The sequence below is a fragment of the Phyllostomus discolor genome, chromosome X (genome assembly GCF_004126475.2).
Source record: "Phyllostomus discolor isolate MPI-MPIP mPhyDis1 chromosome X, mPhyDis1.pri.v3, whole genome shotgun sequence".
NCBI classification, from domain to species: Eukaryota; Metazoa; Chordata; class Mammalia; order Chiroptera; family Phyllostomidae; genus Phyllostomus; species Phyllostomus discolor.
The window spans coordinates 31,299,498-31,327,424 of NC_050198.1; the positions used below are offsets into that span (position 1 = coordinate 31,299,498).

The window sequence follows — 27,927 nt, forward strand, 5'->3', positions numbered from 1 at the left end:
ATTAAATACAAGTTATCATTTGGTCTAGCAATTCTACTCAAGATAAATGAAAATATATGTCCACATAAAAACTTGTACACAAATGTTTATAGCAGTATTGCTTATATATCCAAAAGGTGGAAACAATCCAAATGTACATTGGCTGACAAATGGGTAAACACAAGGTGGTATATCTGTACCATGGAATATTATACAGTCATAAAAGGGAATGAAATACTGATACATGCTACAACATGAATGAACACTGAAACATTATGTTGAGTGAAAGAATCCATACACAAAGATCAATTCATACAAAATGTCTAGAATAGTGAAGTCTATAGAGACAAAAAGTAGTGGTTTCATAGAGTTGGGAGAGGTAAGGAGTAGGGAAACAAGGAAGGGGAGTGATTGCTAAGGGTATGTATAGGGTTTCTTTTTGAGGTGATGGAAATGCTCTAAAACTGTAGTAATGGTTACACATATTTATAAATATACAAAAAACACATTGAACTGCATACTTTGGGTAAATTGTATGGCATGTGAATTATATCTCAATAAGGCTCATTTTATTTTATTTTTAATTAATTAATTTATTTATTTTTAGAGAGAGGGGAAGGGAAGGAGGAAGTGAAGGAGAAAAACATCAATGTGTGGTTGCCTCTCACACACCCCCTACTAGGGACCTGGCCCACAACACAGGCATGTGCCCTGACTGGGAATCCAACTAGTGACCCTTTGGTTCACAGGCCAGTGCTCAGTCCACTGAGCCACACGAGCCAGGGCTCAGTAAAGCTTTTATTAAAAGAATAAATGGCCCTGGCTGGGTGGCTCAGTTGGTTGGAGTGTTGTCCTGATATATAGGTTGTGGGTTCAATCCCTGGTCAGGGCACATACAAGAAGCAACCAATGAATGCATGAGTGGGTAGAACAACAAAATCAATGCTCCACCTTCTCTCTCTTCCCCCCTAAAATATCAATACAAATTTTAAAAGAGAAAAAAGAAGAAATGAAGGGGAAATCAAGACATTCCCCGATGAATGAAGACTAAGAAAATGTGTTGCCAGTAGACCTACCCTAAAAGAAAGGCTAAAGGAAGCTCTCTAAGCAGAAAGGAGATGATAAAAGGACTCTTGGAACATCAGAAAGAAAAAATGGAAAGAACAAATATATGGATAAATACAACAGGCTTTCCTTCTGCTCTTGAGTGTTCTAAATTATATTTGAAGTTTAGAGCAAAAAGTCTAACATTGTTTGATGTGGATCTCCATGTATGTAGAGGAAATATTTAAGACAATTTTATTATAAACTGTGAGGGTAAAGGGACTTAAAGGCAGGTAAGTTTTCTATATTTCACTGTAACTGATAAAATGTCAACACACCAGTAGACCTATGTGCTGATGGAATAGTTCTGTATCTGGATTATTGTACAGGAATCTACATGTGTATAAAATGGCAGCGAACTACACACACTGTATCAATGTCAGTTTCCTGTTTGCCATACTGGACTCTAGTGATGCAGGATGTAACCACTGGGGGAAACTGGGCAAAGTGTTACATAGGACTTTTCTGTACCATCTTTGCAACTTTCTATAAATTTACAATTATTTCAAAATAAAAAGTTTGTAACAAATTAACAATATTATCTTCAGAAAGATTGGAGAAGTTAGTGGACACACCATAAAAGATCAGGATGCTATTAAAAGAAGAATTTACTTCTTTCTTATCTATCTGTCCACCTACCTACCTACCTATCACATGGACTAGTGATTTCCTACTTTACTCAGCAGGTTATACTCTATTACTATCATAATTTATATTGCTACTCAAATTGTCCCAGATTTGTCCAGAGAACTCCTTCAACCTGACTCCTCTGTGCTTTTGACATGCCCCCATCTTTTGAGCACCTCATTACTCTCCAGCACTGATTCCTCTGGATAATTTTGTACACTCCCTGTTCCAATCCTGTAGTCAGTCATTTCTCCACTTATAGGAACAAGCAGCTCTAGTGCCTATTAGTGACAAATGGCAAATCAAAGTGTGCTCACTGTGCCTGGGACACTGTCCTTTCAGTATCAAAGTAAGGAATGTTTCCCATACACCATAGGGAAACAGCAACTACTAATTGTTGCAGGCAAAAATCATCAGTGGATGTTAAATCCAGTGGACAAAATTATGAGAAATAGGATATTTACATAGTCTAAAAGGATCTCCCAACAAAATAGTTATTAATTACAAAGGGAAAGATGGTAACTTCATAGTACCTGGCAGATAGCATCTTAGCCAGGTGATCAAAGTTAATATCAATAAGAGATAAATTGATATTAAGTGCCTTCTGACATGAGGCACTGAGAAGGCCAGAACATCATTTCTGTGATGTTCCTGACAAAAATGAATAACACAAGTCTAATTATGCAGAAGCAAGAAACAAACTGAAATTGAGAGACATTCTTCAAAACTGTCAGTGTTATGAAAGTCAAGGAAAGGCTAAGAAACTGTTCACACAATCAAAAGAAGGACAACAACAAATTTAAAAACAAAAAATAATAAAAACTGCCTGAAAATTGAACTGTATGGAAGTCCAAAAACCAAGGAGTTAAAGAAGAAACATTCATTCAGACTGGTAGGAGGGGTGGAGATGGGTAGCCAGGGCAGAGAAGACTCACAGCAAGGTGGTGGCTGGAGGACAGAGGTGAGCAAGGTGGCAGATGGCAGAATAATGATAAGAAAAATGGTTTTGAGAGGCTGGAGTGGGTAGAAGTAGTAAGAGTATGGAATGGAAATAAGTCATAGCAAAAGAGAAAATAAAATTTAAAACAAAAATAACAGAGGAGCAAAATATGAGATTTGAAATAAACTATAACAAAAACTAGTAACCTAATAGGCACAGATTTGAAGGACAAGAAATGAATATTAAAAATCTATGCAGGAGAGAAAATAATGCAAGTCATGAAGACTGCAGTGGAATTCATCTCAGTAGAATCTAGTGTTTACCCCATCCTCTCTTTCTGGATCTGCCCCTGGTGTTGTCAGATGGTGTCCCAGTCTGGCCCTAGGCAACCTGTTCAAGACTACCAGTGACCCACAATTTGTGGCTGTTTTCTTCAGTTATTAATCTAGTCAGTCTATAATCAGCTGTCAGGCTTAAGCACACAGGGTAGGCCAGAGTAATTCCTGTAGACGGGGCTATTGCTTCCCCCTCAGGCTGATGCCACTTGGAGGGAACTGCTCTGCCTGAGCAAGATGGCTCCTGCAGTATGGGGGTGACTCAGAACAGGGATCCTGGTGGTTGCTCCCTCCATTTTCTTCCCAAAGCCACCATCCCCAGACTCCTCAAGTGTCTTCAGTCTACTTTGCCCTCCCTTTGCCGGAGCCCAGAATAAGTGGCTACAAACAAATTTGGCAGGGGAGAGGGGTTGGTCATTTAAGAGGTTCTCTGTGTCTCTAACCATCTCTCCCTGGACAACAGAAACCCTGCCACTTTTCACAGCTGGATGTTATCTGGGTTCCTTTCCAACTCTGGTGTGTAGGCTAGGGAGCCTATCTTGGGGCTTAGACCCCACACTTCTCAAAGGGAACCCCTCAGCCACTAAAATTTCCCTCTGGCACTTCAGCTGCCACCCATGAGAGCCCAGAAAGCCCTCTTGCGTCTCCTCCACACTCCATACCAGTCACGTTGTGGTGAAGTGATTTATTCTGTCTGTTCATAGGTATAAAATAAGGCTTCTCTCCAGCTACTGTTCAGTTGTTTATTCCAAATGATTTCTCTACAATTTACTATATTTTGCCATGTATAATGTTCACTGTTTTGCCCAAAATTTTGAGGGAAAAATAAGGATGTGCACTATACATGGGTACAACAATTACATACCACAGATATAATAATCCTGTGTATAATGTGCACAAAATGTGGGTGCATATTAAACATGGCAAAATGAAGTACCATAGTTGTAATTCCAGATTGGTCCTGGGAGGAGGTTAGTGTAATTTCCACTTACTCCTCTACCATCTTTAGATTGGGTCCACTTGCCTGTTCTCTGGTCCTGATGAGCTTTTCTCACTTCTTCTACTAGACACAGACTAACTGCCATTTGAGTCCCCTGACTGTTCTTTAGTCTACATTCTTTTTTGCTTCTTCAGCAGTTCTTAAATACATTGCTAATTCATTCTCAACTGATGCTGCTATTTCTGGTCCATGGGCCACACTTCGTGGAGTGTGGGTCAATTGGCTCCTAGGCTCTTGACCATGAAATTATACTATTTCTGTGTGGCCTGTGCCATGGCTGGATTCTGTACTTTTTTCTGCTGCATCACTTACATTATGTCTGACTATTGGCTGGGTAATCTATTTCTTGGGCAGGGTGACAGACAGTCCCAGTTTGCCCAGGACTTTCCCTATTTTAGCACTGGAAGTCTCCCATCCCAGGACACCCCTGTCACCCTATCCTGGGGACATCTGATTGATTCCCAGCCTCTTTCTGAATTCTACTGTCCTTAGCTTCAGTGCCTGGTACCTGGGGCCTTTGGTTGCTAACTAGCTTCAAGAACAAATACTATGCCTTCTGTGTGTTCTCTGGTCCTTCTATCAGTTGTCTAGTCAGTCAGGTTGTTATCACACACAAGACAGTTTTAATGGTCATGTCTCCCATTCCCTAGGCTTCTAGTTAGTCTGGGACCTCTGGTGGACACCCAGCATACCTTTGCTGTTCCCTCTGGCTGGTCTTAGACCTCAGAAGCTGCTCTGTGTTCCATATGGCCCCTAGTGCCTTCAGCTATTCCTCAGCCTTCTAAGTCCTTCTCTGCCTCTCCAACTGTCCCATGGGTCATTTCCTTCCCTGCTCCTCTACCTGTTCTACAGCCTCAACAGCTGGTCCATGCTTCCTTTGGCAGCTACTGGCTCCAAGATTCATCTTTCCATTTCTTGTTCCCCGGTGTCTCTGCATTTCCCATCTCCCCAGATTTTCCTCTACACCCTGGTACCACACAAAGTTGCTTATCCTGAAGGCTCTTACCCAGCACACTGAACCTTTTTGCTTTTTCTATTTAAATGAGTCTTCTGCTTCTTCATCCCTCTGTATGGTCCCAGCTCCCTCTGGCTGCTATTCAGTTCCTTCATCTCCTGGTCTCTCCTCCTATGTTGAGATCCCTAATTGTTATTGGACCCTCTTGTTCTCCCTTGCACACCACTATCACCACTTCTGACAACTCTTTCTTGGTCTCTCTGCTGCTCCCTGACCTCTGACTTATGTTTCCCATTTCTTCTGTCTCCTCTATTGCACTCCTACCTGTCCTCAAGGTCCCTTGGCTATCCTTCATCTCCAGTAAGTGTACCCTGGTCCCTCTAGCTGTTCCCTGTGGCTATCCCTCACCCCTTTCTTTTACTGACCCCTTCTGCTTATTTTCTAGTTTCAGCCACTATTTCTTGATCCAACCAGCTATTCCCCGTTCCTGGGGACATTTTTATTGGTTCCTTGGTATATGTGCCCATTCCCTGCTCCCTGATATCTAATGAAAAAAACAAGATCCTGACACATAATAACTGAATAAATACTATTCACTAGGGTCTTGATAATTTCTTTTTTCTTTAAAGATTTTATTTATTTATTTTTAGAGAAAGGGGAAGGGAGGGAGAAAGAGAGGAAGAGAAACATCAATGTGTGGTTACCTCTCATATGCCCCCTACTGGGGGCCTGGCCTGCAATCCAGGCATGTGCCCTGACAGGGAATTGAACTGGTGACCTTTTGTTTTGCAGGCCGGCACTCAATCCACTGAGCCACACCAGCCAGGACTAATTTCTATCTTTTCTTGAAAAGGTGCAGAGATCTGTGGTTGGGAAGGAAGATATGAATGGAAAAATGTGCCTTGCAGAGCCCAGAATCATTCACCTAGAGTTTCCCTCACATCAGCTGGGCAAGAGGCCATGTCCAGAAGGACTGGGGAGGACCACATTGTTGTAGCCCCAATCTGTGGCTCTGTAACTGACTCCATGATGGAGCAGAGCCTAGCCAAGGGTGATTGTCCACTGGGTAGAAGTGATTTGTTTAACACTCAATGACATTATAGCTTTGACTCAAAATATAATTTCAGTGACTTGGGCAAAAAGATTTAAGTGTAGGAATTTCAACACAGCAGTTTTAATCACAACAGAAAACCTGAAACACTTTAAATGTACATATAATAGATTGGTTAAATTAATTATAGCTTATCCAGAAGACATAATGCTATGCATCATGTGTATATGAAGAAAAATATTTATTGCCTAGAAAATTATGTTAAACTGCCAAGTTAAAAAGGAGGCACCAAATACTATGGTTCCATTTTCAAACTTGAGCTATATAATATATATGTATACGGTATATATGTACACTCACAGCCCCAAACTATACCCCTATACATGCACTGATACACATACAAATAAAAAACAACAACTGAAAGAAAATATAGCTAAATGTTAACACTAGTTCATTTTGGGTAATGCTGGAATTACGAATAATGTTTTATTCTCTTTTATTTGCTTACTTGCGTATTCTAACATTTTATTGTGAAATAGTAAAATTATGAAATAATAAAAAATAAAATAAATTTTTAAAGTTTAATATTATCCATCCTGACTGGTGTAGCTCAGTGGATTGAGTGTGGGCTTCAAACCAGGGGGTTGCTAGTTCAATTTCCAGTTGGGGCATATGCCTGGGTTGTGGGCCAGGTCCCCGGTGTGGGGTGCACAAGAGACAACCATACATTTATGTTTCTCTCCCTCTCTTTCTCCTTCTCTTCCCCTCTCTCTAAAAATGAATAAATAAAATCTTTTTTAAGAAGTTCAATATTATCCTAATGACCCGATGACCAAGAGCCCCTGTGACAATGAGCCTGTTCCATAGGTGACAGCATCCATAAGAAGATCTGTAGGAGGGAGCTGTCTGGTAGAGTCTGGCTCTCTCATCATTTTCCTCTGTTTACAGCCTCTCCAGGGGAGCTTTTAGTGGGATACTTGGTCTGGGCTGCAATGTGGCAAGAGCAGAGGACATCTTCAGGAGACTGGGTTGCAGTCCAGTACTATCATTTACAATTTGAGCCACCAGGGAAACTCATGTCCATTCTCAGGCTATTTTGTTTACCTTAGAAAGGAGGAAGAACTAGAAAGGCCCTAAAGACTGTGGTCGCCCCACTATCCCACAATCCTCTAAGTTCCAAAGAAGAGGGATTTTTCTATCTTAGATCATGATAGAGGAGAAATCAGCAAATCCCCAGAGACCATGGGGGAAAGAATGCTCCAGCGAGGATTGGCTATGCATCTGCAAAGAGCCATTGGAGAGTAAAGGGCCTATGCTGGGGTCCAGGATGTAACATATCCCTGGTTACAGCCAGCGACCATCCCCACACATACATGCATGCAACCTGCAAGGGAGCTGGCCCTCTCCTCCAGGTGTCATGCTGACCCTCCTGTCCCACCTTTCCTCCATCAGCCATATCACATTTTCCACTGAAACACACAGGACTCCAGATGCAGGACATGAGCCATGTGGTACTCACTCTCAGCAGGAAGATAGTGATCTGTCTCGGGGTCAGTGAATCTGAAATATGCTGCCAGGTGACCCACCTGCCCCTTCTCTGAGGCCCCATGATAGGTTGAGACTATCTCCTTACTGAATGAATTCCTGCCCTGGAGACATCTCCCTTCTTACCTCACTCAACCTGCCATGTCCCTCTGCAGCCAGGGCCGTGGTCCATGGGGGAGAATTCTGGTTGGTTGGCATGTTCCTGCTGAGCCTCAGCCCTGGGGCTCTTGCTGACAACTCAGCTCCTACCAGGAGCTTGAAGTCAGGAGGGCATCTGTGGACTCAGCCAGAGCTGCTGGGGTTAGAAGGAGATCCTGCAGCCTTCACTATGAGGTCTGGTCCTGGGACTCCACAGAGATTCCAAGAAATCTGGACAGTGTCCACATGGTCAGTCATTCCACATTCACCCCAGAAATGCTTCCTGGGGGCACCAAGAGATGGCTTACTGTGCTGGATACTGTGGAAGAGAAAAGTCCAGTAAAACAAACAAGTATTAGCATCAAATATGGGGAAAACTCATGAGATTTGTTGTAAAACAAATGAGAATTTGAAATCCAGCTTTGGGGAAAGTCACTTTTGCCTGAATTTTTTTTTGTAACTTAAAACAGGGTAAAAATACCTGTCTCATGATTGTTAGGGTTAAATGAAGTGATGCTTCTAAAGTATTTACTCCCACTTGGCACCTGGAACATACTCTATTAATATTAAATATTGTTATTATAATGTTCCAGGCATATATTTTTAGGTACTTAATTTAATTTTCATACTCATTCTGTGAATCATCATCATCATCATCATCATCATCATCATCATCATCATTATTCCTATTCAGCATTAGATACAGCCATTTGGAAATCTTAAGAACTTTGCCCCAAGATCACTCAGATTAGGGGGAAGGACAAAGACTCAAACCCAGGTATGCTTGACTCCAAAGTGCATTTTCTTAACTACTGTGCTGTATGGTATTTTATACAAGGCAGAGTCACAACAATTATTATTTCTGTTTGCTGCTGCTTTCAGAATATTTTGGCTGAGGGATGACCATGTCACTGTATATAAACCAACCTTCTGTATAATTTAATGTACATTCTGAGCAACTTATAGAGCCCACCTTCTTATGCCAAAGATGAAAGTATAAACTTATTACCTGCCGCCTCCCCCAATTCCCATTTGGGCCCTGAAAACCAACATGTCTGCACAGGTCCCTAAATCATTAACTGACACTGTCTGACAAAACAATGTCACAAAGGTGACATCAACTGGTTTCCATAGGCCCCTCAAATAATCACCAACATAGACAATGTACCCTCAATAGAAAATCAACCATGGATCTTCTTAAGGCCCCTTGGGGACCAAACCTGACTGCCTATAACTCATAGCCAATATATAGAATCAGTGACTCCCATAAAATCCTCAGTAATAGACCTTCTGGCCCATCAAATATCAACTATCAAATATCCTTCAATTACTGATGTCCACATGTCCTAATCAATGACTCCTACAGGTCCCTGCAAACTGACTTCCAAAGACTGGTAATCCCAGGTGAGTCAATTATTCACCACCTCAGTCCCAATCAATAACTCTCATGGACCAATTAATGACTTCAGATACTTAGATCTCCAGCTCTTATTAAACTTCAAGAATTTCCACAGAGGTTTCAATCACTTATCCACAGATGTCTCAATTATTTTCCTTAAAGGTTTCCACAAGACTGTCACTCACTACCCCAACAAGAATGACACTGAATTATCTAATCCTATTGGACCCTAAATCATTGATCCTCCCTCACTGAAATACCTCATTCCCTTGACTCCCAGAGCAACCCAATCAACTCCAAAAAGGATTTGGCATTGAATTTAAAGGATGAAAAGAAAACTTAAACACTTCCAGGCAGAAACAATATGTTCTTTACAATGGGAAGGAATCACAATGGCACTAGACTCCTTATTTGCAACAATAGAAGCTGTATAGAAGAAAACATATTATTGAAAGTGACTGAGATCCCAGAATTTAAAACCCGCCCTTGCTCAAAACCATTTTTCTGTCAGAGCAAAAGACAGACAATTTTAGAGATAAAAGAATTTAGAGCATAATATGCTAATATTCCTATCTCAGGAAAATACTCAGGGGAATAGTCTAAATAATTATAAATGAAATAGTTATGATACAGAGAAATCTGATCAGATCACTTGGGAGTCATAGGAGGAAGATGCCCAAGGAATAGTAAGTAGCCTAGAACAGGACTGGCTGAGAAGCTGAATGACTCCAGAGCACATGGAATTATGGGTGAGAACATTTGAAATAAAAGAAGCGGTCTTGGGCTCTGGGGGATGGGGTGGCACTGGTTCTCTGGCTCTCGGGCTTTTCTTCCTCAAGCATTGTGCTGCAGCTACTGGCATTTTCCAACAGATGGTATTTTGGATAGTAAGGAACTCTGGGCACAGCCTAGGATCAGGCTGGCCTGGCAGAGGGTGGCAGGGTTATTCTTTGTTTGTTCTAGAAGTAACAGGCTCTGAGGCAGAAGCCTGCCATTCTTCCAATGTTGTGTAGCTTTTGTGTATTATGTTGTTTTAGTTTGTGAACTAACCCTGTAGAGATAAGATAACCAAAAACAGGGAGAATGCTAGGAGAACCCTGGTGTTAGAGTTTAGCCTTAATTGATAGGTTTAAATGATTAAACCTGTGACTTGATAGGCTAAAGCGATGGCTTTGCAGGGGTGTCCAACCTTTTGGCATCTCCACTTCACACTGGAAAGAGTTGTCTTGGGACACACATTAAATACATTGTGACACATAATCACAAAAAAAGCTCATGACATTTTAAGTAAATTTATGATTTTGTGTTGGGCCACATTCACAGCCATCCTGGCACAGATTGGACACCCCTGGAATAAAGATTCCTTTCCTTTATCACCAAACCTTTGCCTCTGGAATCTTGCCTAGACGGTGGTAGTAGGCAGCAGGACCCCACTTGCTATTCGGTAACAGTTGCAGAAATCTCAAATTCAGAGGAAAGCAGTTTTGAGAAATAATCCTTGCAGTTAATATACAGTTATATCTGAGTAAAAAAATAATGTAATTGAGCATTTGGAATAAATAAGATTATTGCTATTCCTAAGTGGAAATTTTTTCATATCCTAGGAAAACCTACTGAGTGAAATGAAGAGGATATTCTTTCTAACTCATTCCATGAAGTCTGATACCAAAACTAGACAAAAATAGCACCAGAAAGAAAGAAAGAAAACTAGAGACCAACATCACTCGTGAATGCAGATGCAAAAATTCTTAACAAAATATTAGCAAATATAATTCAGCAATATATAAAAAATTATACAGTCTCAAAACTCACATTGAAGAAGCAAACAGTCTGATTAGAAAATGAGCTAAAGACATAAATAGGCATTTCACACAAGAGGGTATAGAAGGGCAAAAAGCACATAAGAATATGTTCAACATCCACAGACAAGCATATTCTAAAATTTATATAGAAAAGCACAGCCTCTAGAATAGCTAAACCAGTCTAGATGAAGAAGAATAAAGTGAGAGAATCACTCTAATCAATATTAAAGTTGACTGCATAGGTACAGTAATCAAGACTGGTTTTGGTGGAGGGATAGACACATAGATCAATGTAATAGAATAGAGGATCCAGAAATAGCCCCACATAAGTATGTCCAACTGGTTTTTGACAAAGGTGCAAAACAATTCAATGATGCTGGAACAACTGTACGTTCATAGGCAAAAAGAACTTCAACCTGGGGGTTGGAATGAAAAAGTGAAGGGAAATAAGAGGTACAAACTTCCAGCTATGAAATAAATAAGTAATGGAAATATAATATATATGGGAAAATAGTCAATAATATTGCAATAATTTTGTTTTTTTAAGATTTTATTTGTTTATTTTTAGAGAGAGGGGAGGGGAGGGAGAGAGGAGAGCAACATTAATGTGTGGTTGCCTTTCACATGGCCCTCACTGGAGACCTGGCCTGCAACTCCGGCATGTGCCTTGACTGGAAATTGAACCAACGACCCTTTGGTTTGGAGCCTGCACTCAATCCGATGAACTACACCAGACAGAGCCTATTGTAATAATTTTGTATGGTGACAAATGGGTACTAGACTTATTGTGGTGATCACACTATAAGGTATATAAATGATGAATCATTATATTGTACTAAAAGTAAAAACATTGTGTGTCAACTATATTTAATAAAACATAAGTTTTAAAAAAGAACCTCAACCTAAATCTCACTCCTTTACACAAAAATGAACTCAAAATGGATCACAGACTTAAATGTAAAGTGTAAAACTATTTTTAGAGAAAAAACATGGAAGAAAACCTTCAGGATCCAGGGCTAGACAGAGTGTAGTATAATAAGAAATATAGATTTAGTTTTTGTCCCTGGTTCCTGGCACACATCTCCTATAATCCCTGGGATTTCCTGAGTGATAAGAGCACTTGTCAGTTTGTTATTCCTCACAAGCCCCTTTCTACCTTGTCTGAGTTTATGCTGATAAAATAACTCTTAGGGAGCCCCTGGATAATTTCAGGGATGGGGGCTGGTTGCCAAAGAACCAATCCTGTAATTAGAGGGTTGGATTAGAGGGTTGCAACTTTCAGCTTCCTTTCTCCCTTTCCCATGCCCCCACCTTCCTCTTTGGGAGGGAGAAGGACTACAGATTGAGTTTAATCACCAATGGCCAAGGATTTAATCAATCATGCCTACATAATGGAACTTCCACATTAAAAAATCTTCATAAAAATTCCTAAACACTAAGGTTCAGAAAGCTTCCAGGTTGAACACATAGACTTGCTAGAGTTGCTGTGAGGGAAGCATGCCGAGAAAGTGCATGGATGCTCTGTACCTCTCCCCTCATACCTTGCCCTATGCATCTCTTTCATCTGGCTGTTCTTGAATTGTATCCTTTATAATAAACTGATAAACATAAGTGTTTTCCTGAGTTCTGTGAGCTATTCTAGCAAGTTAATGGACCTGATAAAGGGGTCATGGGAACCAATAACTTATAGCCAGTAAATCAGAAGTATGTGTGGCCCAGAGCTTGTGACTGGTGTCTGAAGTGGGGGCAGTCTTGTGGGACTGAGCCCTTTAACTTGTTGGATGTGATGTTAAAGTCAGAATTGAATTGCTATACTTTCATTTGGTGTTCCAGAATTGGAGATCATAAAGTTTTTGGACAAGACATCAAGAGCATAATCCATAATAAGAAACATTGATAAATTGGACCTTGTCAAACATTGAAGACTTGCCCTGAAAAAGACCAGAGAATGGAAAGGATGAAGAAAATGAAAAGACAAGCTACTGACTGAGTGCCAGCCTGTGAACCAAAGGTTCAATGGTTCAATTCCAGGTTAGGGCACATGCCTGGGTTGTGGGCCAGGTCCTCAGATGGGGGTGTGGTAGAGGCAACTGATGGATGTATCTCTCACACATCGATGTTTCCCTCCCTCTCCTTCTCCCTCCCTTCCTCTCTAGAAATAAATAAACATTTTAAAGAAATATATAATAAAAAGATAACTAAATACCAAAACCAGCTTGCAATTTAGCAGGGGCAGGGTGTGAGGAAAATGAAGAGATGTGGGTCAAAGGGTACAAATTTCCAGTTATAAGAAGTTCTGGAGATCTATTCTACAGCATGGTGATTATAGCTAATAAAACTAAGTTCTATGCTTGAAAGTAAGTGAGTAGATCATAAATGTTCTCACCACACTTATACACACACAACACACAAATTATGTGACACAATGGAGGTTTTAGCTAATACTATAGTGGTAATCATTTTGAAATATATAAATGAATCAAATCAAAATATTGTACATCTTAAACTTACATAATATTATATGTTATTTATATCTCAATAGAGCAGGAAAAAATATTCTCTAAACATGCTAAGATGGAAGGTGAATTCAGTAATAAAATTACATACTTCACACCAAATTTTGAGACATAGCTAATGCTATATTTAAAGGATATTTTGGCCCACAGTGTTTTTAATATTTAAAAAGAAAAACCACAGGTCAATGAACTAAGTGTTAAACATAAGAAATTAGAAAATGAAGATATTGATGACAAACCTGATAGAGGTAAGAGAAGACTATATATTTATTTTTTTCATTTATTTTTTAGAGAGGGGGAAGGAAGAGAGAAAGAGAGGGAGAGAAATATCAGTGTGTGGCTGCCCCCAATGCACCCCCCACTGGGGATCTGGCCTGCCACCTAGGTATGTGCCCTGACTGGTAATCAAACCAGTGACCCTCTGGTTCACAGGCCAGCACCCAATCCACTGAGCCACACAAGCCAGGGCTATTTATATATATATTTACACATATACACACATTAACACAATTTTAGGAAGGAAAAAGGAGTTACTCCCACAGATGTGGAAGTGATCAAAATAACTTAACTAAACATTATGTGCAGCTCATGAAAATATAAAATCCCTAGCAAACATAAACTACCAAAATTAATCCCCCAAAAGTAAAAATGTGTAAAGACCAGTAATCAGAGAAAAGAAAATAATTAAAATTTACCATTTTAAAGGCACCAGTTCTAAATGTGTTTATACCTCAAATTTAAAGATAATTAGTATGCCGTTGTAACATATAAAAGATAGAAACTCCTGAATTTCTTTTAAAAACTAGCATAAGCTTAATACCAAAACATGTTAAATAAAAACAAGAAAATTATAAGCAGTTTTCTTATGTGGCAAAATTTTTAGTAAAATATTACCGAAATCTGACCATTCAGAAGGAAAATTACCCTTGAGGAGATAGAATCATTCTAGGAAGGCAAAGATCAGTCCACAAACATATCAGTACAACTCATTACAACAATCAAGTGAAGTTAATGACACCATTGAGACTATCAAAAAGCACCTGAAACAATTCAGAGGACGTTCTTAATAAAAACACAAATTAAAAAGGAACGTAAAAACTATTTAAATATTACAATGACTACCAAAACATCACCAGAAAACATTATGCTTAAAAACAAGTCCAGATCAGACTTAATATCATTAAGATGACAATATTCTCCCAAATGATGTATAGGTTCAATAGAATCCACATCAAAATCCCAGCTGGCATTTTTGCAGAGGGTAACAAGCTGATCCTAAAACTCATAAGGAAATGCAAGGGACCCTGAATAGCCAAAATGTTGAATAAGAACATAGTTGTAAGACACACATTTTCCTATTTCAAAACTTAATAGAAAGCTACACAAACCAATACAATGTGATATTGGAATAAGGGTAGACATAGATGAATGAAACAGAATCCAGAGCTCAGTAATAAACTCTTACATTTACAGTAAATTGATTTTAGATAATAATTTCAATACAATTCAATAGGGGGAAGAAAAGTCTATAACAAGTAAGAAAAAATATATAGATAAATTGGACTTCATCACAATTAAAATCTTTTGTGCTACATAGGTCATCACTAAGAAAGTGAAAAGACATCCACAAAATGGAGGAAAATGTATAAAAATTATATTATCTGAAAAGGGACATATATCCAAAACATATAAAGAACACTTGCAATTCAATAATACAAAGACAAATAACCCAGGTAGTGGTGGGGGTAAGGGGGTGGAGGGATTGAACAAAAATGGAAAAGGACTCATGAACATAGACAACCGTGTGGTGATTGCTGGGGGAGGGTTGTATAAGGGGACTAAATGGTAATGGGGAAAAAAAAACACAGTAAAGATTTCAAAAACAGGCCAAAGATCTGAATAGATATTTCTCCAAAGAGGCTATACAAATGGCCAATGAGCTCATTGCCTCAGTTCATTCAGGCTGCTATAATAAACTACCATGCACTGGTGGTTTAAACAGCATTTATTTCTCACAGTTTTGGAGACTGGGAAGTTCAACATCAAGGCGCCAACAAGTGTGGTGTCTGATGAGAACCTGCTTCCTGGTTCATAGATGGCCATCTTCTTGCTGTGTCCTCACATGACAAAATGGGGAAGGGAGCTCTTTGGGGTCTGTTTTGTAGGGCACTAATCCCATTCATGAGGGCTCTACAGTCATGACCTAATCACTTCCCAAAAACTTCACTGCTTAATACAGTCACATTGGCGATTACGATTTCCTTCTTTTTAAATTTAATGTATTGGGGTAACATTGGTTAATAAAATTACATAGGTTTCAGGTGTACAGTTCTTTAATACTTCATCCCCCCTTTACCCTCTCCTACCTCTCTCCCCATCCCACTTTCCTTCTGGTAATCACGATACAGTAGTAAGTTTATGATTTTTTTTTTTTTTTGCTTAATCCCTTCATCTTTTTCACCCAGCTCCTCACCCCAGGATTTCTACATACGAATGGGGGAGCATAAACATCCAGTTGATTGCAGATATGAAAAGATGCTTAACATCAGTAGTCATTAGGGAATAAAAATTAACACCACAATGAAATACCACTTCACACACCACTGGGATGGCTAGAATCAAAAAGACAGACAATAACAAGTGTTGGTGAGGATTTGACGAATTGGAACCTTCATACATTGCTGGTGGGATGTAAAATGGTGTAACCATTGTGAAAGCCATTTTGGCAGTTCTTCAAAATGTTAAGCATCAGAGATATCATATGATATAGCTATTCTACTCCCAATAGAAATGAAAACATAACACCATACAAAAACTTGTACACAAATGTTCATAGCAGCATTATTCATAGTAGCCAAAAAAGTAAAAACAACTCAAATATTCAACTGGTGAATTGATAAACAAAATGTGATATAACCTTGAAAAGTAATATTATTCAGTAAAAAAGAAGGAATGAAGTACTGAAGTACTGATAATATATGCTATAGCATAGACGAGTCTTGAAAACATTATGCTAAGTGAAAGGAGAAAATTACAAAACACCACACATTGTATGATTCCATTTATATGAAAAGTCTAGAACAGGCAAATCTATAGAGACAGAAAGTAAATTAGTGGTTGCCTGCAGGTGTGGGTAAGGGGTGGGAATGAGGAATAAGTACAATGTTTCTTTTTGGAGGGATGAAATATTCTAAAATTACATTGTGGCAGTGGCTATACAACTCTATGAATATACTAAAAACCACTGAACTGCATAAGCTTTAAATGGATGAAGTTTATGGTAGGTAAATTATATCAGCAAAGCTGTTAGGAAAAAAAAACATGTATCTAGTTAGGATTCAAACCTAGTATCGGTCAAGAGAAGGTAGTCAACAAATGTTTGTTGAATGAATTAACTGATGAATAAATAAACACATATCACTTTAAAATTAGCAACAAGATAGGGATATCCTCCCTCTATCAAGTATCACTCAACAGTGTTCTGAAAACTTCAGATAATGCAATAAGAGAAGATGAGGTAATCAGAATAAATATTTGAAAGCAAGAGAGAGTATCATTGTTAATTTGATGTAATATAATTCATATATCTAGGAAAACTAAGAGACTATAAAAGGCAACTGGAATTCACATGAGAGCTTGATAATTGGAGTAGATAAAAAATAAAAAGCAAAAGAAAATGAAATTACAAAAATGGATAGATTATTTTCTATAGAAATAAAAAAATATGTTATTCACCATGAGGACAAAAACAAATGAAAAATATCTAAAAATGAACTTTTTTTTAAAAAGGGTGCTGGAGCTATAAAAAGAAAACTGTAAAATATTATAGTTTTAATGGTTGTTTTTGAATCAATATAAAGTGGCTTTAATATTCATGTCAGAATAAATGCTAAAGAATAGTAAATAAAACAACCAAAAGAAGAACAGTGAGGAGACTATCACTATTCAATATTAAAAATATTTCTAAAATCTATACAATTTTATAGGGAGTTAAATAAATATATCAGAAGAAGAAATAGAATTCAGAAATAGAACAATAATATTTAGGAATTTATGTCACAAAAGTGGCATCTAATTGAGTTAGAAAATGGTATTCATTAAATGATTAGTGCTGGCAATTTTCCATCCAAATGGAAAATACAAATGTTGGTTCCATCTCACAGAACACCAGAATAACTTCCAGTTGCACTAAAATTTAACTTAAAAGATAAAAAATGTAAAATATTAAATTTAAGGCATATACTTGTTTAAGCATGAAGTGTAGGCAAGAGAAGACACTCAGGACCTGTAAAGGATAAAGACATATATCTAATCAGATGATTATTCTTTCTAATTATATGTGAAGACACCTTTTAAAAGTCAACATATAAAGATACAAAGGAAATATAATTACAAGAAATGACAGAAAGTTAATATTCACAAATTAGTAAGAAAGACAAGCCACCCAATGAAATAAAGAGCAAAGGATATAAAAAATAAATAAATACATTACAATGGTCAATGAAGAGAAAAAGATGTTCAACCACTAGTTGGCAGGAAAGTGCACATGAAAATAAACTAGATATTCTTGTGTTTGGCTCTCAGAATGGGGAAAATTTAAAAAGCACTAATATTCAGTGTGGGAAAGGATGTTGGACAGAGCTGTTTCATATATTGCTGGTGGGAGTTCTAGTTTTAGAAGTTTTTGAAAATAATGTGGTGGTATGTATTGACTGAAAACATTCACTCCTGCACCTAATAACCCCTCAGATGACAGCCTCTGACTGTAATTAAGAAATCAATAACAAAATTGCCAACTTTTTGGAAAATCAAAATCTCATATGTAAATAACTAACAGGTCAGAGAGAAAACCACAACAGGAATTAGAAAACAGGAGAATGGCATAGCTCAGTGGATTGAGCACGGGCTGGGAACCAAAGTGTCCCAGGTTCGATTCCCAGCCAGGGTACATTCCTGGGTTGCAGGCCATAACCCCCAGCAACCGCACATTGATGTTTCTCTCTCTCTCTCTCTCTCCCTTCCCTCTCTAAAATAAATAAATAAATAAAATCTTTAAAAAAAAAGAAAACAGGAGAAGTAAAGCATAGTGAAAATGTTTAAATGATATGCAAAACCTGGGACATGGAGCTAAAATGTTCTAAAAAAATCATAAACCTAATGCTTATGTTATAAAAGAAAATGATTGAGTATTAATGAGATAAACATCCAATCAATAATTTTAAAATAAGAATTAAAAAACAGATAAGAAACAATGAAATCAATGGCAGAACTTAATGACACAGGAAACAAAGATACAGGAGGTCCTACAAAGTCAAAAGCAGGTTTTTGAAACAACCCCATCTAAGACCCACTATCACTGACCCCATGAAACAGCATATCTTATTCCATATGCCCCTCCATCACTCATTCCAAATAAATGCATGATTCAGCCCATGGAACCCCATCACTCACACCAGAGAAATCTTAACTACCCACACAATAAACCACATGACGCACCTCACAGTCCTCATTGCTAACTGAGTCTCCAATAATCACACCACAAACTCTACCATTGACCCCACAGACCACCCATTATTTCTTCCAAAGACCTTCCTTACTCACCCCACTGAACTCCCATCATTCATCTTAACAGACCTCCATGACTTATCCCACTAACACCCTATGACTCATTGCAGAGAATGTTCCATTATTTACCCCACAGACCTCCATCACTAGTCCCACAAACCCCTCATCATACTCTAGAGACCCTAGCACTCACACCACAGTACCTATTCCTTACTCCACTAACCCCTTATCACTCACCACATAGACCTCCATCACTTATCCCACAGATCCAATTACTTACCTCATAGACCCCATCAATGACCTCTAGGGATCCCCATGAGTGACCCTAGAGGATCCTCATTGCTCACCACACAGATATCCCCACATCATTGATCCCAGCCTACCGAACACTAACTCCTCAGTTCTCACATCACTCCCACCTCAAACTCTGCACCATCTACACCTTGATACCTCGTCCAAACTCTGCACCATTTACACCTTGATACCTTGTCAATCACTCACTCATCTCCCCCATCATTACTCATTCCACAAACTATCCATGTGTTCCCCCACTGACTCCATCACTCACCCATAAGCCACTTATTCTGTGCACCTTCTAAGTGACCCCAGAGAAGCCCCATCATTCACCCTACAGAGTATCAAATCCATGTTATAACACCCCCATAATTATGTGAATACTTTAGTGGCACTAAATTGCCCCTGTTAAACTTAGGCCGGGAGCCGTAAATGTTGAAAGTGTATTTGAGGGACTCTTTTATCTTGCACATGCTCAGTGGCACCCGGGAATTGACTGTCCATCTGCAGTTACACCGGGTGCAGTCACAACATCTTAGTGCGTGTGTGTGTGTGTGTGTGTGTGTCCAAGGAGAAGCGGGCTCTCAAATTGTCTTTAGTGACTTTGTCAGGCAACTAACATGGCTGTCCCCTTGGGAGTATCTCTCCAGGAGTCGCCATATTGGAAGAGTAGTCATTTCTGCCACGGAGCCCACGGTCCCTGGCCTGATCTCCCCCTGTGGTACTTCCCGGTAGCCGATGGGGCCAGACCACGGGCGACGCTAACCAGACTTCTCCCACTGCACTGTCCCCCAGCAGCCGCCTAGGCTCAGGTCGGGCGCTGTCCTTTCTCAGAACGCAGGTGCTGGCATTCAGGTGTATCCCCGGTGCCCGAGGCTGCTTAACCCATAGCCGTAGCCAGCCACTGTCCCCATCTCAGCTGGAAAAATTCCTCCGAGCACCCGGCCCAGAAATTGGCCCACCCCCTCCCCCGTTCCAACCCCGGTCTCACTGCTGGGGCACTGAACGGTCCCCATTCCGCTGGCGGTCGCAGAGCACGGGGCACCGCTTCGTGCCCACCTGACAGCACCTGTCCACCCGTGGGCTGAGGGCATCACCCGATTCTTCAGCTGTTAGGGACCCAGGATCGTTGCCACGGGGGGGGGGCGGGGGGGAGGTAATAGTACGTGTCAGATTTAGGCCAGGAAGCGGAAGTTGCCCGCAGCGAGAGTTTAACCACTCTGGGCACAGGCACTTGAGGGGTGATGGAGAGGCTGACACCAAGAATCTGTGGAGTAACTTGGGTGGGGGGAGTCTGTGACATCTGTGGTGGGGCATGTCATCCAATGTTTAAAAATACATTAGTTGACCTTTATGGTTTCCTTATATAAACATTAAGACTACAGTTTTAAAGATTCAAATTTTGATTTATTTTCATTAGTGTTAAATTTCAAGTGCTCATTTGTAACTTTCTTCCCCTTTTGCCTCATGAATTATTTAGCAGTCCACTGTCAAACTTGTAAAAATGCTTTGAGACCCACAGGGCAAGGAAACAGGTACTTTATTCAGATGGCAGTGACAGGGACAACAGCCCAATGCAGTGTCCCCTAGAGCATGGGGAGTTTTATATAGGAGAGGAGTCTTTGTTCATAGGGGAAGGAAAACAAAGTACTGAGTACCAGCTGCAAGTTTGGTGGGCTTTGATCTGCAGTTGTTGAAATTCAGCCTAAAGGAGCAGTTTACGGGGTGTGGGCCACCTCAGTCCAGCCACATCCTGTTCTCAGAATTAATGACTCAAACAAAGAATTAAGAGGGAGTACAGAATATTTTACAGTTCTTCACTTCATTTTCCATTTCCCCAAACACAAAGTTAATTCCATGTTACTGACATCTATCCTAATTGCACTGTAGTCTCAGAATGTCTGGATGATGTTGAGTCTTTGAAATTTGTTTAAAGTTCCCTTAATGCTTAAATACTAGCCCAGTTTTCAAAACTGTGTCATCTCTTGATTGAACAGACAATGTATTTTCCAGTTGTTGTATTTAGCTTATGTGTTTATTGGTCCAAGCTTCTTTGTTGGGTCATTTAAAATGTTTATCTCCTTGATCATTTTCTTCTGCTTTCCCCATGAGTTACTGAGTGAGGACAGAAATACCCCCACTATATTGTTGATAAGTCAGGTTTTCATGGCACCAGTCAATTGGTGCTTCCTATATTTTGAAATTTTTGTAATCATTTTCAATTGTCGTTCTATTACAGTTGTCCCAATTTCCCCCACTTTGCCCTCCTCTAACCACCCCACACACACAGTCAATTCCCTAGTATGCAGCAGAAGGAACTCCTACCTTTTGCAACAGCATGGATGGAAGTGAAGAATATTATGCTAAGTGAAGTTTTATTATTATACTGTTATTTATAACAGTAGTTTGTTGTTGAATAGATAAATGCAGCCAAAGCACTTTCCCAAAAGGCTGTATCATTTCCAACTCCCATCAGCAAAATATGAATTTATTAAGGCAAATTTCTAGCATTGGATGTCCATGCTCATTTTAATTTTGGCCACTGAGCTAGTACTATTAAGCTGCTTTAATTTGCATTTTCCTAACTACTTGTGCAACTGAGGATATTTTTCTCTTTGTTGACCATTTCAATTTTCTCTTCTGCCACTCTTCAAATCCTTTGTCCAATTTTCTTTGGAGTGATTTGTCTTTTTCTCATCATTTTGCAGAAGCTCTTTGTACATCGGTGATATTAACACTTTGTTAGTTGCATTGCAATATGTTTCCCCTAACTCTTTTTGTTCTTTGCATCTTATGTGTCCTTTGATCTGTAATTACAAAAATGTATTCTCTCATCAGAAAAGTCTAAGCTTTCTTTTCTGGCTTTTGTATCTCCTGCCTTGCACGATTCTCCTTCCCTATTCTAGACAATCCTAAAAGGGTAATTTTTTAATGATGCAATAAAAATCCACTTTAATAAATATCACATAGTTTACCTGTAGTGTATTAAGTACATTTTATTTTATTTTGTGTGTATCTCACTTTATTATTTTAAAAATTAAAATAAATTTAGTTACAGTTTACATTCAATATTATTTTGTATTAGTTTCAGGTACACAGCATAGTGGTTAGACAATCATATACTTTACCAAGTGCCCCCCCACCCAATATTTCCAGTACCCACCTGGCACCATGAATGGTTATTATATTACTGACTATATTCCCTATGCTGTACTTTATATTCCCATGACTATTTTGGTACTACCAATCTGTACTTCTCAATCCCTTCACCCTAAAAAATGATAGTCTTAACATTAACTTTTTAAATTTTTATTTATTGATTTGAGAGGGGGAAACAAATTTATTGTCCCACTTATTTATGTATTCATTGCTTGATTCTTGTATGCACCCTGACCAGGGATGGAACCCCCAACCTTGGCATAATACAATGATGCTCCAACCAACTAAGCTACCTGGCCAGGCAACATTTATTTCTTTTTTATTGTTTTAATTTTTTTCTTGAACCTTTTTTTTAAGATTTTATTTATTTATTTTTAGACAGGCAAAGGAAGAGAGAAAGAGAGAGAGAAACATCAGTGTGTGGTTGCCTCTCATGTTACCACCACTGGGAACCTGGCCCGCAACCCAGGCATGTGCCCTGACTGGGAATCGAACCTGCGATGCTTTGGTTCGCAGCCCATGCTCAATCCACTGAGCCACGCCAGCCAGGGCTCGAACCTTTAATTTAGTTGGAATTTAGTCTAGTATGTGGTGTGAGGTTAAAGTCAATCTTTGTTTTTGCTGTGTCAAATACAAATCCGGATATACGTAGGAAGAGACTGATTACAAAGAAAGACTATTGCAATAGGAAGAAAGCTCCCATCTTAGAAATCTGCAAGTACTCATAACCAAACAGAAAAAGGGCCTGCCTTTCTCATATAGCTAGGTTAAGGACAAGGCAAGCCAAAATCAGCAGAGTCTGTGGAGAAGCTGCACAGTCATGGACAACTGCACAATCAGTTGACCAGTGGATCAACTGATTCTCATAAAAAGCTGAGATAGGGGGCACCTTCCACATTATTTTTTGTGCTTGCTTAGGCAGGGGTGACCAAAGTTCAGGAGCCTGTAGGAAAGACAGAAGCCTGACTAAAGTTTAGCTAACAAGCATTTGTTCCAATTAGTCAGAGTTTATGAGGCAAAGAATGGGAATTTGGAGGATCTGTATCTGAACTGTCATAGGCAAACAAGGTGGGGCATCTGTGAGTCCTATCTAAGTCATATACAGAAGTGGGGTTCTTTGCAATAAGCCATTTTCTGGAACACAAAAAAAGTAAGGGCATTTTTTTAACTGCCTTGTTTACCAAGGTCACAGGGCTCAAGTAAAATTCATTATCAGCTAGGACCCTTTATGGAACACATTGCTCTGCATTCATTCAATTACATAACACTTCTGTAATATGAGGTCATAAATACAAGGACTGTGGAAAAACTTCAGCCATTGTTAATACAGCGAGAATGGTTTGTGCAACATTGATGTAACCTGGCAGCCAAGGAGACTGGAATGAGCATGCAAGAATAATGACAACTTCACTGTACTAACAGAGGGGAATGGTAGACGTTGTTGAGTGACGATGTGTACTGTGTAGCTATTACATTCAAAATGACTGAGTGAATAAAGCAACAAATCTGCATCAAATTTGCATTAAACTTGAGTATTCCTCTACGGAAACTATTCAGGTGATCCTGAAGGCCAGAGCTATGGGCAACTGGTGACTGGCAGCCACCAGCCACCAGTCACCAGTCATCACAACAAGGCACCCACTCATGCATTATGTCTTGTGCAGAGGTTTTTGGTGAAACATCAAATCACCCAGGTGACTCAGCCCCACTACAGCCCAGATTTGGTGCCCTGGCTTTTCTCAAAACTAAAATCACCTTTGAATGGGAAGAGATTTCAGACCCTTGATGAGATTCAGGAAAATATGACGGGGCTGCTGATGGCAATTGAGAGAACTGTGTGAGGTTGCAAGGTGCCTACTTTGAAGGGGACTGAGGCATGATTGTCTTATGTACAGTGTATCTTCTTCAATAAATGTCTCTTATTCATATTACATGACTGAATTCATCTCATCTGAATTCTATTGTGTGTCTATAACCTGATTTCAAAGAACTTTTGTTCTTGCAAATTTATTTTTCTAGGAACGCTGGAGTTTAAAATTGTTTTATCAAGTTTTGAAATTAATACTATCCTCTACCTACCCCAAAACTCCTAACAAACAAAAGTATTGTGATTTTGAGTTGAATTTTATTCAACGTTATATTAACAGCTTGGAAATAGTCAATGCTTTTTATTATAATAAACCTTTGTACCTAATAAGCCTGCATCTGTATTTGATCATGATTTATACACTGAAATGATATTTTATAGTCTTCTTGTAAGTGCATTATCTTTTCTTATAAATTTATTCTTAGATATTTATAATAATTTTGTTGTCATTGTTCAGATTTATTTTTGCTAATTCTATGTGCTTACTGCTAATATAGGAAAAAAATACCCATTTTTATCATTATACCTTATAACTAGTTCCTTATCAAAACTACCTACCAAATCTGGTAGCTTCTTTTTTGTTTGTTTGTTTTTGTTATTTATTTATTTATTTATTTATTTTAAAATATATTTTATTGATTACGCTATTACAGTTGTTCCATTCTTCCCCTTTATTTCCCTCCACCCTGCACACCCTCTCCCACCCACATCCCCCCCCCACTTTAGTTCATGTCCATGGGTCATACATATAAGTTCTTTGGCTTCTACATTTCCTATACTATTCTTAACTTCACCCTGTCTATTTTCTACCTACCATCTATGCTACTTATTCCCTGTACCCTTTCCCCCCTTCTGCTCCCGCTCCCCTGTTGTTAACCCTCCATATGATCTCCATTTCTGTGGTTCTGTTCCTGTTCTAGTTGTTTGCTTAGTTTTCTTTTGTTTTTGTTTTAGGTGTGGTTGGTAATAACTGTGAGTTTGCTGACATCTTAGTGTTCATATTTTTATCTTCTTTTTCTTAGATAAGTCCCTTTAACATTTCATATAATAAGGGCTTGGTGATGATGAACTCCTTTAACTTGACCTTACCTGGAAAGCACTTTATCTGCCCTTCCATTCTAAATGAAAGCTTTGCTGGATAGAGTAATCTTGGATGTAGGTCCTTGCCTTTTGTGACTTGGAATACTTTTTTCCAGCCCCTTCTTGCCTGTAAGGTCTCTTTTGAGAAATCAGCTGACAGTCTTATGGGAACTCCTTTGTAGGTAACTGTCTTCTTTTCTCTTGCTGCTTCTAAGATTCTCTCCTCATTTTTAATCTTGGGTAATGTCATTGTGATGTGCCTTGGTGTGTTCCTCCTTTGGTCCAACTTCTTTGGGGCTCTCTGAGCTTCCTGGACTTCCTGGAAGTCTATTTCCTTTGCCAGATTGGGGAAGTTTTCCTTCATTATGTTTTTAAATAAGTTTTCAATTTCTTGCTCTTCCTCTTCTCCTTCTGGCACCCCTATGATTCGGATGTTGGTATGTTTAAAGATGTCCTGGAGGTTCCTAAGCCTCTCCTCATTTTTTTTTTGAATTCTTGTTTCTTCACTCTTTTCTGGTTGAATGTTCCTTTCTTCCTTCTGGTCTATACAATTGATTGAAGTCCCAGTTTCCTTCCCATCACTATTGGTTCCCTGTACATTTTCCTTTATTTCATTTAGCATTGCCTTCATTTTTTCATCTAATTTGCAACCAAGTTCAATCAATCCTGTGAGCATCCTGATTAGCAGTGTTTTGAAGTGTGCATCTGATAGGTTGGCTATCTCTTCATCACTTAGTCATATTTTTTCTGGAGCTTTGATCTGTTCTTCCATTTGGGCCTTTTTTTTTTTAACTCGGCACACATGCTATATATAAGGGGCAGAGCCTCAGGTGTTCACCAGGGTGGGGCTACCCGCATCGCTGCTTTGTGACAGTGTATGAGGGAAAGGGGTCAAGAGGGAATAATGGCACTTGCTCCACTCTCTGCTGGATTTCAGTCACTTACCCTGCTACCAACAAGCAAAGTGAGCCCTTCTGGTGCTGACTCCTGGGTGGGTGGGTTTGTGTACATTTAGGACCCTGTGAGTCTCTCCAACAAACTCCCCTGTGAGGCTGGGAGTTTCTCCCACTGATACCTCAACCCCCACAGGTGTTTTCAATCAGTGGTCTGAGGCTTTATTTTCTTGTGCTGGGACCCTGGGTTGCCCGGTCTGTCTCACTCCCTAGGTGTTCCTCCCAGTTTATCTGCATGTGAATGTGGGACCACCTGCTCCACCAGCCACCACTTTGTGGGCTTCACCAGCCACCGCCTTGAGGGCCCCAGTCCTCCACCGCCACTTTGCCGTGAGTCCTCTCTGCCTGGCTGGCTGGCTGCCCTTCTCCACCCCTCCTACCAGTCTGGATGTTATGTTTCCTCTTTATGGAAGTCCTTGGTTGTTGGAATTCCATACAGTTTGATTTTCTGTCAGTTCTGGTTGTTTTTTGTTTTTAAATTGTTGCCCTTCCCTGGCTGGCGTAGCTCAGTGAATCGAGCGCAGGCTGTGAACCAAAGTGTCACAGGTTCGATTCCCAGTCAGGGTACATGCCTGGGTTGCAGGCCATGACCCCAAGCAACCCCACATTGATGTTTCTCTCTCTCTCTTTCTCTCTCCCTTCTCTCTCTAAAAAAATAAAATAAAATAAAATCTAAAAAATAAAAATAAGAAATAAAGTCAGTTAATAACTTAAAAAAATTGTTGCCCTTCTTTTGGTTGTGTGAGGAGGCACAGTGTGTCTACCTATGCTTCCATCTTGGCTGGAAGTCCCAAATCTGGTAGCTTCTTAGTATAGTCTCTCAGGTTTTCTAATTGTATAATCATATCAGATATAGATAATATTGTCTCTTTTATCCAATATTTGATGTGATTATTTCTTGTATTTGAACTGTATTAGACAGTAGCCACTAAGCTTATGTGGCTATCTTTTTTACACTAAGTCTATATAACAGGCTTGTCTCATAGAGGAGAGAGCATCAGAATAGGTTAGACTTTGTTGCTATATCAAGTTCAAATTGTTTGATCATCTGCCTTAGAGTGTTGCTTGCAGTTATGTGGCTATTTAAATTTAAATTTATTTAAACTAAAACAATTTTAAATTCAGTTTCTTAATCACCTAGCCACATTTCAGTTGCTCAATAGCCATGCATAGCTAGTGGCTACTGTACTGGACAGTATTAAATAGAAAACATTTTCAATCATTGTGGGAAGTCATGTTGGACAATGTTGAGATAGTCTTCAAAATAATGTTCAGTAATAGATATGATAGAGAGAATCCTTATCTTCTTGCTAATTTTAATAGAAATGGTTTAAATGTTTATCATTTAGTATAAAGTTTGGCAATTTTTTGAAAATGGTCTTGTCAATCTTAAGTAGTTTCCTTCTATTACTATTTTGAGTTTTTATTATTAATATGAATGGCTACCAAATTGTATCATATAATTTTTTATAATAATAGCATTATGTGGCTTTTCTAAAGTATTTGTGTGATGAGTTATGTTGACTGATTTACAAATGTTCATCCATACTAGAATTCCTGGAATCATCTTTTCTTTTTTAAAGATTTTATTTATTTATTTAGAGAAGGGGGAAGGGAA

General features: G+C 39.1%; 1 protein-coding gene and 1 pseudogene across 1 annotated transcript in view; both read right to left on the bottom strand.

Moving 5' to 3' along the window:
• The window catches only part of ZNF41 (zinc finger protein 41), a 32,858-nt gene extending 12,466 nt beyond the window's left edge, over positions 1–20,392 (bottom strand). The window contains exons 1-2 of the mRNA XM_036016314.1: positions 20,310–20,392; positions 7,663–7,993 (exon numbers count right to left, since the gene is read on the bottom strand). Of these exons, the coding sequence (XP_035872207.1) occupies positions 7,663–7,734 (72 nt within the window). The 5' untranslated portion in view covers positions 7,735–7,993; positions 20,310–20,392. The remainder of the gene's footprint in view (positions 1–7,662; positions 7,994–20,309) is intronic.
• A 6,868-nt stretch (positions 20,393–27,260) lies between these two features.
• LOC114505856 lies at positions 27,261–27,376 on the bottom strand (annotated as a pseudogene).
• Positions 27,377–27,927: the final 551 nt, after the last annotated feature.